The sequence below is a fragment of the Balearica regulorum genome, chromosome 21 (genome assembly GCF_011004875.1).
Source record: "Balearica regulorum gibbericeps isolate bBalReg1 chromosome 21, bBalReg1.pri, whole genome shotgun sequence".
Classification (NCBI taxonomy): Eukaryota; Metazoa; Chordata; class Aves; order Gruiformes; family Gruidae; genus Balearica; species Balearica regulorum.
The window spans coordinates 552,731-565,202 of record NC_046204.1 but is presented as its reverse complement, the minus strand read 5'-3'; the positions used below and the strand labels follow the sequence as shown (position 1 = coordinate 565,202).

Below are 12,472 nucleotides of genomic sequence, written 5' to 3'. Positions count from 1 at the left end.
TTTGGGGTAATTTAGCTGTGGCTTGACTTGAACTGCACCACCTCAGGGAGTTGGACAATGCTCCAAACTCCTGGTTTCAGGTGCGGGATTTGTATTTGTCTGAAACAACGTGACCCAGGGTGGCTGTGACATTGGGACCCGGTGCCTGAGTATTCCCAGGGTGGGGGAATATGCCCCGAAATTGCAGCCGTGCTCGCCCCCCCTTTCCCTTTACTCACCCAGAAGGCAGAAAGTCTCCGGTTTAAACGCACCTTGGGTCTAGAACGAGAAATGTCATAGTAAAACTTACTCCGGCACTCCTCCCCTCAAAGACGACAGAGATTTAGGTAACACGTTTTATTTAACTTAACTGCTGCAAGTAAATTTGAAAACAAACTAGGAGAATAAAAATACATTATCTGCAAATGTAAAATGCCTTTGTTTCAAAGGATGGTATTTAAACTGTACTTGAAGATTCAGACAATGAATTTTACAAAAAATAAATACAGATCTGTAACTGTTCAGCTGGTTGGGGAATTTGGGGGGGGCGGGGGGGGGCAGGTCCAGCAGCGAGCGTTTCGGTATGAGACGCAGCATGCACGCTATTTATAGTTCGGCAGAAATACTTCGGTCTGCAACGCAAGTTCAGCTGCACAGCGCACGCTGCCTCTCCCCGAGCACAACACGGCACCGCAGGGACAGGCTGCTTCATCCTCACGGGGTGGCGTGGTGGGACGTGGCTGTTACCCCCAGAGGGGAAGGAGCCACCCCGAATTGCTGGCCCCGGCGTGTCCCCCCCATGCCAAGGCGGGGGTGGATTTAAACCGAGGGGCTGCCGCAGCGGGGCAAGGCCCCTCCGCCGACGCATTCAAGGCACCGTCAAAGTTTTGGCCTTGGAGAACAGCCCAGATTTGTGAGCAGCTTTCCCAAGTTCCACAGCGGAGGAGCTTGGCACCAAATGGCATTCAAGGCAAAACAGATGTTTTTAAAGCTGTGAAGATGCTGATGTTGCAGAGAGGGGGCTCAGACACTACTCGAGTACATGGCCTTTCCACCTCAATTAAGTTTAAGTCCAAAGCTTTTTCCTACTGGTTAAAAACAAAAGTTGGAACAAGTGAACGCAGCCAGGCAACGCTTTGGACCTTGTTACACTATGGTTTTCCCAAAGCCGCGACACTGGTTTTTGGGTGAGCTGTACCCCAGTTTTAGCTGCTGGCTTGTTCAAGAAACATACCACAAGTAAACTGCGCACAGCTTCTCTTCAGGTAAGGTAGCTGGAGGAAACAGCCCAAGCTAGCTAGGTGACTTGGGTGAGTGTAAAGGCAAATCTTTCCAGGTCAAAAACATCAGCAAACCTCAAACAAAAAGAAGAAAAAAACCCCAACCCTAAAATAACTACCTTTCAATGCGCAACACTCTAACACCTACACTTTTGCCAAAACACCTCAGTGGTGTTTTCCGATTGCCCGAATCTCAAAGAGCTCCAGCAAACTGGAGGTGCGACAGGCAGTAAACCCCTCCAAAGGTCCGGCGGGTTCCTTCACAAGCCATCCTGCATCATGGTACCTGAACACCGCCATCAAACTCTGCAAGCCTGCGGTGAATCTCCCCAGGAAGCCGCGCTCACCTTTCCCGGCAAGTTTGGGGTTTTTTTAATGAAACGGTACAGCACTGACTTAGCTCCTTCAAAATGGCGAAGAAAGGAAAACTCGCCTCCCTGCCCTGCCCAGCCCAGCGCGCCATCCGAGAGCTTGGCACGGGAGAACCGACAGCAAACAGCCCTCACCACAAGAAGCGTTTTTTTCTGCCTAGGTCAGCCCCACTACTGCCAAGCCGGGAAGGCAAATACCTGCAAAAGTTTAATGCTGCAACTTAAGAAACTCCACCAAAGACAGGAAGAGCCGCGGTTCAAAGGGAAAGGCAAAGCTTCATGGCCAGCCTCGGCGAGATCCCTGCTACAGGACATCTGTTCTTTCTGAAGGCACGAACGGGAACTGAGGAGCACAGCAACAGGGCAGGAAGGGCCGTGTTCTCACGTTCACCTCGTGAGAAGGCCTCTTCCCCCCAACCATGCAGAGGAAGACACGCACAGAAGGTTGGTCTTCCTCTGAGGCACCGACCGGAGGTGGGGTTCCAGACCAGTGCCCTACCAGACCCCTCCCGAGAAAGAAACCAAAGAAAGGAGTTTGGTGGCAAATGAAGCATTACAAGGTGAAGGAGCTCCCAGTGAAAGCGTCTGACCAGAAGCCATAAGCTGCAACGCTGCGGTGACGTTCAACGCGATCGCTTTCCTCAGAGTTCACCTCTCGGGTCTCCTCTGCGCGCGGCACGGCGCCTTCTCCCACAGAGGGATGCTGCAGTGGAGGCCTCGCTATCTGCCGGCTGTGGCTCCACAATGGCACATCAAACGTTCAGAGTTTTCGTTCCCTCTACGATCAGTACGTTTTTGTGGCCAAGCACCGGTTTGCCTCTGCCTTCTCTCAAAGCAACACTGGTTCTGGATAACGAACTCGTGTCCAGCCAGAGGGACAGCGCCTTCCCCTGCTAACGAAGCTCGTTAAGGTTCTGGTTGTGAAGGTTTTGGTGCTGCCTGTTCAAGTTGATGGAGTTGTCCAGCGTGATGCTGTCATCATCCTGCGTGGTTTCTGGCATGAACTGCCGGAATATGCTGACGCTGCCGTGCCAGAAGATGGGCTCGGGGAGTCGGCCCACCACGCTCCACGTTCGCGTCTCAGGATCGTAGGCTTCCAGGACGTCCGAGAGCTCAAACGTGCTGTCATAGCCACCAGAGACATAGAGCTTCCCGCCAAGCACGGCCACGCTCCCCCCAACGTGAACCTACAATTGACAGATAAATACACAGGGCCATGAGAAAGGAGGGCTTTGCCCAATTAGAGAGATGTTAAAGGTGTCGCTTGGCTGGGGCTCAGCGCCCATTGCTCCAGCTCGGAACCGGCGCTGCCCAGGCACTGGGAGGAGACACTTTTGTGGCTTCACTCAGCTATGCAATCACAGTCTGGGATTGTTTTCTTTCAGGTCACTGTGATACACTTAAATGTTCTCCATGTGCACAGGGTTATAACCTAAAGAGCACTTTGTTTTCCAAAGGTTAATTAAGCCAGTTTTTAACGGAGACAGGCATGCAGTAGGTTGGTAAGCGTCCTACCTGAAGCATGGCAGGGATTTTATCCCATTCATTCTTTGCTGGATTATAAACATCCACTTCAGCCGAGTCGTCTCTGCAGGAGGGAACACAAAATTACTCTTTTGCCTCCCAAAAATCTCCTGCCTTGTGAAGCCCCCAGTTCAACAGCCCAAAATGCTGCCATGAGCACTTCTGCTCCAGTCCTGCTGCACGTATCGGAGAGCATAGGGTTCCTGTACAAAGTCTGAGTTTTGGGACACTGCCTAGGAGGGAAGGCAGACAAGACGACCAGAGACCGGGTGAGCTGCTCTGACCCACAAGCCCGCTCGCAGTCCACAGCGCAGCTATGCCACTGCTGGGTCAGAAATCGCTGCATAATCCTGGGGGCTTTCTCAAATCCAGTCTTTTTTATGATGTCTGTGTCTATGGCAGGCATGTTCACAGACTAACCTTCTGCAAGCCTGCAGTTCACAGACCCATCTGCACACTTTAACTATGGATAACGGCAGCAAGCGAGTCAGAGACTTCCAAGTGTGAGGCCGAAAAGCCCGATGGACGGGAAGGGGAACGAGGGCAGAGCTCTCACCGGGCAGGTCCAGGCACTGGGGATGGTCAGGCCAGGACATCCCATCCTGTCACAGGGAGCTCCAAAGAGGATGTGGCCAAAGGCCGTGCCGTATTTATAGTTCTAAAACTAGTCCCACTGGAGGGGACAATCAGTCAGAAGCTTTAGTCTGAGCTATTAAAACTAACCAAAAAACGAGTTTGCGACTTTTATGCCTCACCTATTCCTCTGTCCTCCAAAGATTCTCTCTCAGCTTTATGCAGTGCAGCACGTGAAACAAGGGGAGAAAACCTGACCCCGCTAATCTCCTCCTTAACTCCTGCAGATGCCTGAGCGATCAGAAATCCTGAAGTGTCAATCATCAGTATTTTAAAACAGGTAAGAAAAAGGAAAACCTACAGAATTGGCTTGTGACGCGTAGCCGAATAGGCAGGCCCCCCCTGCCAGGACTGACTGAAATTCAAACCACTCAAGCTGCTACCTGCAAACAACTGCCAGGAACCAACGCACTTGGCTAAACCCAAACGACTCAAATAAAAGGTCTGGGGCAGAAAATGCTGCGTTATGCAAAGCCAAGAGGAGATTAAAAACTGAAAAGCATCTGGAGGCCATCACAGAAGTCTATGTTTGCTCAAAGTCGACACAACAAGATGAAATGCTTCAGCCCTAGCGTGCCTTTCAGTTTATTTTTAATTAAGCGGATAACCGAAGTATTTGCGCCACCAGGACAGCTTCAGACGGGTAATGAAGTCCCAATTTGGAAAGGCGCTTAAAAATAGTGACCAATCACTTCGTCTTCAGTCCTCTTATCTCTGCTGAGACGGAGGACGTCCTCTCCTGCGCTACACTTGACCGTTTTCTTGGAGCTTACTCACTTATTTATAGCAACAAGGGGGGGGGTTGGACCAGAAGCCAAGAAAACCGAGAAGTCTATTTCCAAGCAGCGCTGCTCACTTCAGACAGATTTATACCTGGCTATTCCCCAGCCCGCGCGTTTAGATTCAGACATTCGGACACGATTTGAAGCGTAGTTCTTTGAGGTCTCGGCACAGCAGAAGGAAAGGAAAGCGGTGTGGCAGTTTGCAGACCCACCTGCAGCACCAGAGGAAGCACCGCCATCCTTTCCCAGCACTGCGCTCTCCTGCGAGCACCCGCAAGACCCGCAGACCTCCCCGGGGACAGCCTGGCCTTGCCCAGCGAGGACACAGGCAGGGGGGTGACAGCTCCCCGCTACTCACCTGATGAAGTACATGAGGCCGTTTAGAGTGACGGTCTTTGGGGCGAAGGACCAGGGAGGCAGGTGGCCACAGTTCACCAGGGACCAGAGGTCGCTGTCGGGGTCGTAGCACTGCATAACCATGGACTCCTTGCCAGCGAGGGAGCCTATGGCGAACAGCTTGCCGCGGCAGGAGGTGGTGGAGCAGTTGTCCATGGGGTACAGCATGGGCTGCAGAGCCTCCCAGCTGTCCACCGAGTGGTCGTAGCGCTCTGTGCTGTCGGAGGCGATCACATACAGCAGCCCGTCCAGGACCGTGGAGCTGTGATATTCTCTGGCTTTCAGCATGGGAGACACCTCTGTCCACTCGTTCACGCTGGAGTTGTACCTCCAGACGCAGTCGTACAGCCTCGAGCCATCCGATCCCCCTGCAGCACAGCACAGCCACATTTCACAGCCTGGTTTCACAAGGGAAAGTACTGCAGGGCAATGGGGGAGAGGGCTGGGCTCGGCACCAGGATCTTTGTTCTGTCTTCCAGCTAACACCTTTGCCATACCCCCGCACTGTTCTGCTTCCCAGGGCCGTGTATCGTGAAAATATTTCAGTACTGGGGGACCACAGTAGCCTGCACCGCCAGGATTTTAACAGAAGTTTTGCACTTTTTTATTTCCCAGCAAGCCGGGAAGGATTTCTCCCATGCCATTCCTAGTCTGTATTCAGCCACAACTCATTTAAAACAAGTCTCCCAGGTTTGACTACCTCCACCCTTCCAAATAACCATTTTCTTCCCCATTCTGCAACCCCCGCTCCTTCGCTATCCAGAAGCTGCTGTGACATAGCGGAGACTGACACTCACCAGCGCCAGGCTGCCAAGGCAGCGTTCCTGCTGCCAGCACAGAAACCTTCCAACCCTCCCTGCTGCCCACGCTACAATGCTGACGCTAAGCAGAATGACCCAAGGTCCCCACCAGCAGCGGCCTTGCTGAAGGACGGGGCTCCCAGCAGCATCGGCACCCCCATACCAGCCTGGGATTGCTCTGGAAAGCTCCCATGGGACGTCAAGGCATCCATACCAATAAGCTGTGTGCTAGCCCATCGTTTTTACAACCCTGCCTTCGAAGCAGAGCCTTGTTTTCTACTTATGACTAGAGAACAAGCGGTTTTCTGTTCACCTGCACTTGCCCTGCCCTTCAAATCTTTGTCAGCATGCCCCGCACACCCAGAGCAAGCTGTTCTGCAGCACCTGCTTTCTCAGGCCTTGGTTTGCTACAGCTGCCGCAGGGCTGCCGCGCCAGCTGCGGGGCTGTAGTTCACAGGAGACATCTACAGGCAGATGAACAGCCCAATTTACACATCCGTGTCACCTTGACAGAGGTAATTATAGCCCCAGCGGACTGCAAGCAGGCAGGATCCTGGGGGAAGGCACCGTGACTCATGGGTGCTGCCTGGCTGAGGAACCCGGGGCTTTCTGACGCGCCTCTGCCTCCAGCACGCGCTTGGCTTGTGATTCACAGGGCTCTGAACCCAAACCAGTCTTTGCAGCCAGAAATTCAAAACCCTCCCCAGTCACTCCTGTCCCCTGGAGCGAGCGGTTAGAAAGTTCCACCTGTGCAAAATCTGTGACTTCTGCCCACGTGCTCAGGAGCATCAGTCATGACAAAATACCTCCCGGACTGAGACCAGCTGCTAAGTCCAGCACCCGCTCTGGGAGTCCCTATGTCTGTCTTCAGGCTGCAGCTGCGCTGAGCCCGAGCAGAGCTTCCAGCTCTCTGCTACCCCGAGAAAAACCAAGTCTCCCTGCTAGGACCCGCGTATTTTCAACGGAAACCTCAGCGCTGGCGCTTTTGCGCCCCACGCGCCTTACCGGTGACATAGATGTCGTTGCCGAGCGCGGCGACGCTGTAGCCCCCGCCCAGGTGCTCGGGGAACTCGGCCAGGTAGCGCCAGTGTCCGGTGCGTGGGTTGTAGCAGTCGACAGTGACAAGCTCATCGCAGTCGCGGTCACAACCGCCGACAAGGACAAGAATCTCGGCGAGGCCAGTGGAGGGCCGGGGGCGCATGCGGGCACAGGGCCCCCGGTCGTGGCGGTCGAGTCGGGCAGCCTGGAAGTCACGGGCCTCACGCAGGAGGCGCAGGCAGGGCGGGCAGCGGGCCACCAGTGGCTCGCCCTCCACGTGGGCCAGCAGATAGAAGCGGCGCACGAAGGGCAGGCGGACATGGGCCAGGAGCTGCGGCAGCAGCGGGGCACGGGCGGCGGGGTCGGCGCGCACCCAGCGCAGCGCCAGCTGGAAGGCGGCCTCCTCCTTGGGGACGCAGAGCCCATCATCCCGCAGGTAGGAGAGGAGGCGCGGCAGCGGCAGCCGCTCCAGCTGGGCACCCAGCTCGCCTACGTGCCGCAGGACGAAGCGGTGGGCGGCGGCTGCCAGCGCTGGGCAGGCGAAGGCCTCGGCGAAGTCCTGCATGTCCAGGGCGTTGGCGGGCTCCAGCTGGCGCGCCAGCCAGGCGCCACAGGCCTCCTTGACGGCGGGGAACTGCAGCAGGTCGGCGGCGCGCAGCAGGCGCTCGGCGATGTCGGGGCCCAGCCCGCCCACCCGGCCGGTGTAGGCGAAGTCGAGCAGGCGTGCCAGGCACTCGGGCTCCACGCCGTGCAGCCGTACCCGCTCGGCCCGTGCCTCCCGCAGCGCCCCGCCGAACATGGCGCGGAAGTAGCCGGAGGCGGCGGCCAGAACAGCGCGGTGCGCCCCGAACTCCCGGCCGCCTGCCACCACCGTCACGTCCAGCAAGCTCCGCTCCGCTCGCAGCGCGCTCAGCCCCCGCAGCAGCGACACCGCGTGCGCCGGCTCCCCTGTCGTCGCCGCCGCCGTCCCGCTGCCGTTGCTGCCTGCGCTGGCTGCCATGCCGTGCCTGTGGGAAGAGCACACGCTGCGTCAACCCCGAGAGCAGCCTGCGGAACAGAGAAAAGGGAAAAAAGAAAGAAAAAGGTGGGTTAGCACAAGGGAAAACGTCCTCTAGCCGGGAAGCGGGATAAACTAAACAGCTCTCAAAAATATCTTCCTTGCCCCGTCACGGAGGAGCGGCAGTTGCATAACGCGCTGGCACTGCCAGCGCCGTCCCTGCGTGGTCTAATTATACTCGTGAGCAGCCCGTGTCGAGGTTCCCCGGGATGAAGGCGGCTTCGCGGAGCTCTGTGGGCCCGGTGGCTCCGCGGCCGTCGCGCCTCAGCGCCGGGCACCCCGCGGGAGCAGCCCCGGCCCGGGGAGCGGGTGCGAGGGGTTCCTCCCGGAGGCACCCACCTCCCGGCGCTGCCCGTTACCGAAGGCCAGGCTCCGGAGCGTTACGGGCGGCGTCCTGCCCGGCTGCCCGCTCCCCGCACGCCGCTGGAATGAAAGAAACGCTTCTTCACGGAACTCGGGGCGTTTCGAGCCGCTTTGGACGCGTCGGTCCCACGTCACGCTCCGCGGAACGCCGCACGGCGCGGGCGGGCCGCGCTCCCGAGCACACCGGGGAGGGCAGCTGAGGAGCGCGGCGGGCTCGGCGCTGCCGGGAGCGAGCGGGGGAGGCGGAGGGGGCTTCCAGCGGAGCCGCGGCTCACAAACCGGCGAGAGGCGGCCGCGCTGCCCGCCGCTGCCTCTCCCCGCCGCTCCCGGCCGGGTCTTGCCCCGCGATAAACCGAGGGCCCTACCCCTCCCGCCGGGGCCTATCGGGACGCCGCAGCCGCCCCGGTAACCGGCCCCCGTGCTCCCCGCTCCACGCTCACCGCTCCCCGCTCCGCTCGCCGCCCCAGCCCCGCCCTCCAGCGGCCCTGCCCAGACTGCCGCTCCCGGCGGCCCCCGCGGCCGCTACTGCGCATGCCCGCCGCCCCGCCCCCGGCCGCGACCGCGCCCCCGCCTGGACTACGGCTCCCGGCACGCCCCGCGCGGGCGGACTGCAGCTCCCGGCACGCCCCGCGCGGGAGGACTACCGTTCCCGGCGGCCCCCGCGCGGGCGGCCGCCCCTTCGCCGCCTCCCGCCGGTACCGAGCGGTTCGCGGGTGTCGGCGCTGCCCGGTCGCTGCCGCCGCCGCCGCCCACGGCTCCGCCTCCGCCTCCCGCGCCGGGACATGGACTCCGACTCCTGCGCCTCCCCGTTCGCCCCGGAGGTGAGCCGGGGCCCCTGGGGGGGGTGGGGGGGAGGGGAGGAGGCGGGGGGGCGTCTCCCCCGGCCCGGCTCGGCCCGGTCCGGCTCGGCCCAGCCCGGTCGGCCGCCGGTGCCCGCTCCCCGCCGCCCCGCCGCGGGGCCGGGGCCATCTTGTGCCGCCCGGGCGCGGAGGGCCGGGGCGAGGAATGGCGGCGGCGCGCCCCGCCGTGTCCTGCCGCGGGGGGCGGCCCGCCTGCGGGCCCGGTACCGAGACCGGGGGTGCGGGGGCTGCGGGGCGGGGGGGGGGGGGACGGCGGCGGCGCTGCCCGGCGACCGCCGCCGCGGGGGGTGGGGGTGGGGCGGCGCGGGGAGCGGCGGCGGGCGGGGCCCGGCTGCGGGGAGCGGCGGCACCTCCCCCTCGGCCCTGCCCGGCCCCGCCGCTGACCCCCTCCCTCCCCCCGCAGGACTTCTCCCCCGCCTCCCGGCGGCACCGCACCGTGGAAGACTTCAACAAGTTCTGCACCTTCGTCCTGGCCTACGCCGGCTACATCCCCTACCCGCAGGAGGTGAGCGGGCACCGGGCACCGGGCACCCTCCCGGGCCTGCGACCGCAGCAGCGTCTGCCGGGCCCTTGTGTGAAATCTGCTGCCTTCGCGCCCTGTCCCTGGAACAAAAGGGGGAACTCCGGCAGCGGTGGGACGGGTGGCAGCTTTGGGGTGGGCTGAGCAGAGAACACAGCCCGAGTCGCTCCCACGGCCCTCCCGGGGCAGCTCCGGGCTGCGGCTCTGCCCGGCCAGAGATCCCTGCAGCAGCGCCGGGTACGGGGCAGCGCGTGGGGAGAGCCGGAGCTCGCGCTTGGGCGAGATCGGCCGTGTGAGGCAGCGCCTCGGGGGAAATGGCGCAGTGTCTCAGCACCGCGCGCCAGTCGGCTCCGAGTTAATGCTCTTATCCCCTTTCTCGACGTCTTTCAGGAAACGCCGCTGAGGAACAGCCCCAGCCCTCCCAACAGCACTGGGGGCACGATTGACAGTGATAGCTGGGATCCCCGGTTCAATGACGTCTCCTCTTCTGTCTCCCTGCCCGCCAAGAACAGAAAGAACTTTAGTCAGCTTAAACGGGCGAAACCGTACGGTTCCCTGTTCCAGCGGGCAAAACCCGGCAACTTCCTGCCGGAGCGAAAGCAAATTGATAAGATCAGGAAGAAGAAAAAGCTGAAGAGGAGGGAAACGGAGGTGTCAGCAGAGGAGGACTACGAGGAGAAGCTGTTAGAGCTGGAGGCAGAGGACTCTTATGTAGAGACGCCCATGAGCCCCTCGTCCGAGGGCGACCCTCAGTCTGCGACTGAGCACTGCTCGGTGTGGGACTCTGACACGCCTTCCAGCGTCTCCTACCCTGCTGTGACGGCCGAGCAGACAGTGGAGATCCAGAGCATCGGCAAGCGAACGGTCATTCGGCAGGGCAAGCAGGTGGTCTTTCGGGATGAGGACGGCATCGGCGACGATGAGGACATCATGGTGGATTCGGGTAGGTGGCCTGGCTGTCGGAAGAGGATTAGCCAGGCAGAAGTGGCGGTGCCCTTGCTGATCTCTTTGGTACCTTACGTGTAGCACGAGGGTAACGCAAAGGCATGCTGCCTGGGCAGAATTAAGCAGCGGTTGGGTTTTTGGGGGGAAGAGGGACTTGTTTGGCTGCTTTTGCAGTAAACCGAGTGAAAAACTGCAACTTCATAGAAGCAGCCAGTTCTCCTCTCCTGGCCCATGGCCTCTTTTGTACCGCTGGGAGACTACTTTCTCTTAAGACCTGGAAAAGTCAGCAAAACGCCCATCTTTGAAGCCCAGGTCATTTGTTTAGCACGTAAATTTAGAGGGTAAATTCCCGGTGCAGCTGAGAGGCGCTAGCCGTGAGAAACGTAGCTTTGTCGTCTCTCTTTGCAGATGATGACTCGTGGGACCTAGTCACTTGCTTCTGCATGAAGCCTTTCGCCGGGCGGCCGATGATCGAGTGTAATGAGTGCCACACCTGGATCCACCTGTCCTGCGCCAAAATCCGCAAGTCCAACGTCCCAGAGGTCTACATATGCCAGAAGTGCCGGGACTCCAAGTTTGACATTCGCCGTTCGAACCGCTCCCGGACGGGCTCGCGCAGGCGCTTTCTGGACTAGGGCAGGGAGGGGCGTGCTGGGGCGCTGCTTGGGCGGGCGGGCGAGCTGTGGATGCCGGCCGGGAGGCTGGGGAGAGCTCCCCCGAACTGCTGCTGCTGCTCAGGCTGAAGGGCTGCCCGCCCGGCCTGCGGTAACGGGGACGAGGAATTGCCGCGTCATGGGCAGCCGGGGCTGGAAGAGGCCGACTGGTCAAAACCGCTGCCAGATTCTGATTAGCTCAAGGGACAGACCGAGCTCTCTGGGTTCGTGGGGTTTTGGCTGGGTACAGCTATGGATTGGGTGATGTCTGGGGAATGTATAGTATCTTTGCCACGTATGTTTTCTCATCCCATCGGGAAACTGCAAACCTTCTCTGTGCTAGGAAACTCCTCCTCCTGAGGAGTTTCCAGAGAGGAGGAGGAACAGGGAATCTGTGTGAAGAGTCTGAGAAGTAAATGGCCATGTGTTTTAATTTTAATGTAATATTATACCTGCCTGTTTTTTCCATATGTATCAATCTTTGATATCTAAGGCTCTGTAGGAGCGAGCGTCGATGTGTACCGGCCTCTGCGCGATCTGCCGCCTCTTCGGCAGGCCCGGGCAGCAAGGGAGTTCTGTGATTTGGCATCGTTTGAGTGAAAACAGGACTTCTTCCTGTGCCGAGGCGCTGGCACATTTGAAGGAAGAGAGCAGCCCTTTTCTGGACAGGCAGCGCTGGGGATTGATTGATAAACCACATTGGATTTCTTCCTAGAAGGTCTCCTCTTACGGTGATTTTTTGTGACTTTGTTTTGCATGATCGGCTCAAGTGTGTGTGTGGGGGGATACCATTCGCTCTGTTTCCTGGCCCTTCGTTACACTCTACGGTGCTGTTTTAAGACGACGATGACTCTCCCTTCTCAGCCCAGAATTCAAACGTGGACTATAAAAGGGGCCACAGTAAACTTAGAACCTGGCAGGTCTGCTCTGGGATTTGATCGTTTCCATCCGAGTACTACAGCTGAGCTGACTTTTGGTTTCACTGTTTGTTTTTTGAGACTGGATTTGTAATCCAAAAAACAGAGTCTTTAACCTATCGGTTGCAAATTATACGGATAAAAGCCAACGCAGGCTATGCAGCTGGCAAAATGAAGTGCAATGAAGACCCATCTGGTGCAGGGGAGGACAGGAGAGTGCCAGGCCCCTGCCGACGCTGCAGTCCCTCGACGGGACGTCCTGGGGCCTCAGCCCAAGGGGAATCCGTTGAGAAACGTGTCGGGGAGTCGAGGCTTGTACGCAAGGCTGCCGAGATGGTGGCATTGCTCCTCAGT

At 59.1% G+C, this 12,472-nt stretch overlaps 2 protein-coding genes across 3 annotated transcripts; one reads left to right on the top strand and one right to left on the bottom strand.

Moving 5' to 3' along the window:
* Positions 1–321: 321 nt before the first annotated feature.
* KLHL21 (kelch like family member 21) lies at positions 322–8,746 on the bottom strand. Of its 2 annotated transcripts, none has more exons than XM_075773110.1 (5): positions 8,646–8,746; positions 6,771–7,850; positions 4,928–5,333; positions 3,146–3,218; positions 322–2,817 (listed from the first exon to the last, which is right to left on the bottom strand). In XM_075773110.1, exons 2-5 carry the CDS (start codon positions 7,801–7,803, stop codon positions 2,524–2,526), a joined length of 1,806 nt encoding a protein of 601 aa, XP_075629225.1. In that variant the 5' UTR covers positions 7,804–7,850; positions 8,646–8,746; the 3' UTR covers positions 322–2,523. The 2 variants fall into 2 exon arrangements, with proteins under 2 accessions (XP_075629225.1, XP_075629224.1); XM_075773109.1 differs by lacking the exon at positions 8,646–8,746 and adding an exon at positions 8,220–8,239.
* Positions 8,747–8,869: 123 nt separating this feature from the next.
* On the top strand, positions 8,870–11,640 carry PHF13 (PHD finger protein 13). Its single transcript, XM_075773114.1, has 4 exons — positions 8,870–9,044; positions 9,487–9,588; positions 9,994–10,546; positions 10,957–11,640. The coding sequence occupies exons 1-4, from the start codon at positions 9,006–9,008 to the stop codon at positions 11,181–11,183; spliced, it is 921 nt and encodes a 306-aa protein (XP_075629229.1). The 5' UTR covers positions 8,870–9,005; the 3' UTR covers positions 11,184–11,640.
* Positions 11,641–12,472: the final 832 nt, after the last annotated feature.

What these genes read in the sequence shown, in the direction of transcription:
- KLHL21 (XM_075773110.1), bottom strand. Translation starts at nt 7,803, where the DNA reads ATGGCAGCCAGCGCAGGCAGCAACGGCAGCGGGACGGCGGCGGCGACG. An exon ending in CAACGACATCTATGTCACCG is followed by an intron (nt 5,334 to 6,770) that starts GTAAGGCGCGTG and finishes GCTGTGCTGCAG; the next exon opens with GGGGATCGGATGGCTCGAGG. An exon ending in AAATCCCTGCCATGCTTCAG is followed by an intron (nt 2,818 to 3,145) that starts GTAGGACGCTTA and finishes TGTCAATTGTAG; the next exon opens with GTTCACGTTGGGGGGAGCGT.
- PHF13 (XM_075773114.1), top strand. Translation starts at nt 9,006, where the DNA reads ATGGACTCCGACTCCTGCGCCTCCCCGTTCGCCCCGGAG. An exon ending in CCTCCCCGTTCGCCCCGGAG is followed by an intron (nt 9,045 to 9,486) that starts GTGAGCCGGGGC and finishes CTCCCCCCGCAG; the next exon opens with GACTTCTCCCCCGCCTCCCG. An exon ending in GGACATCATGGTGGATTCGG is followed by an intron (nt 10,547 to 10,956) that starts GTAGGTGGCCTG and finishes CTCTCTTTGCAG; the next exon opens with ATGATGACTCGTGGGACCTA.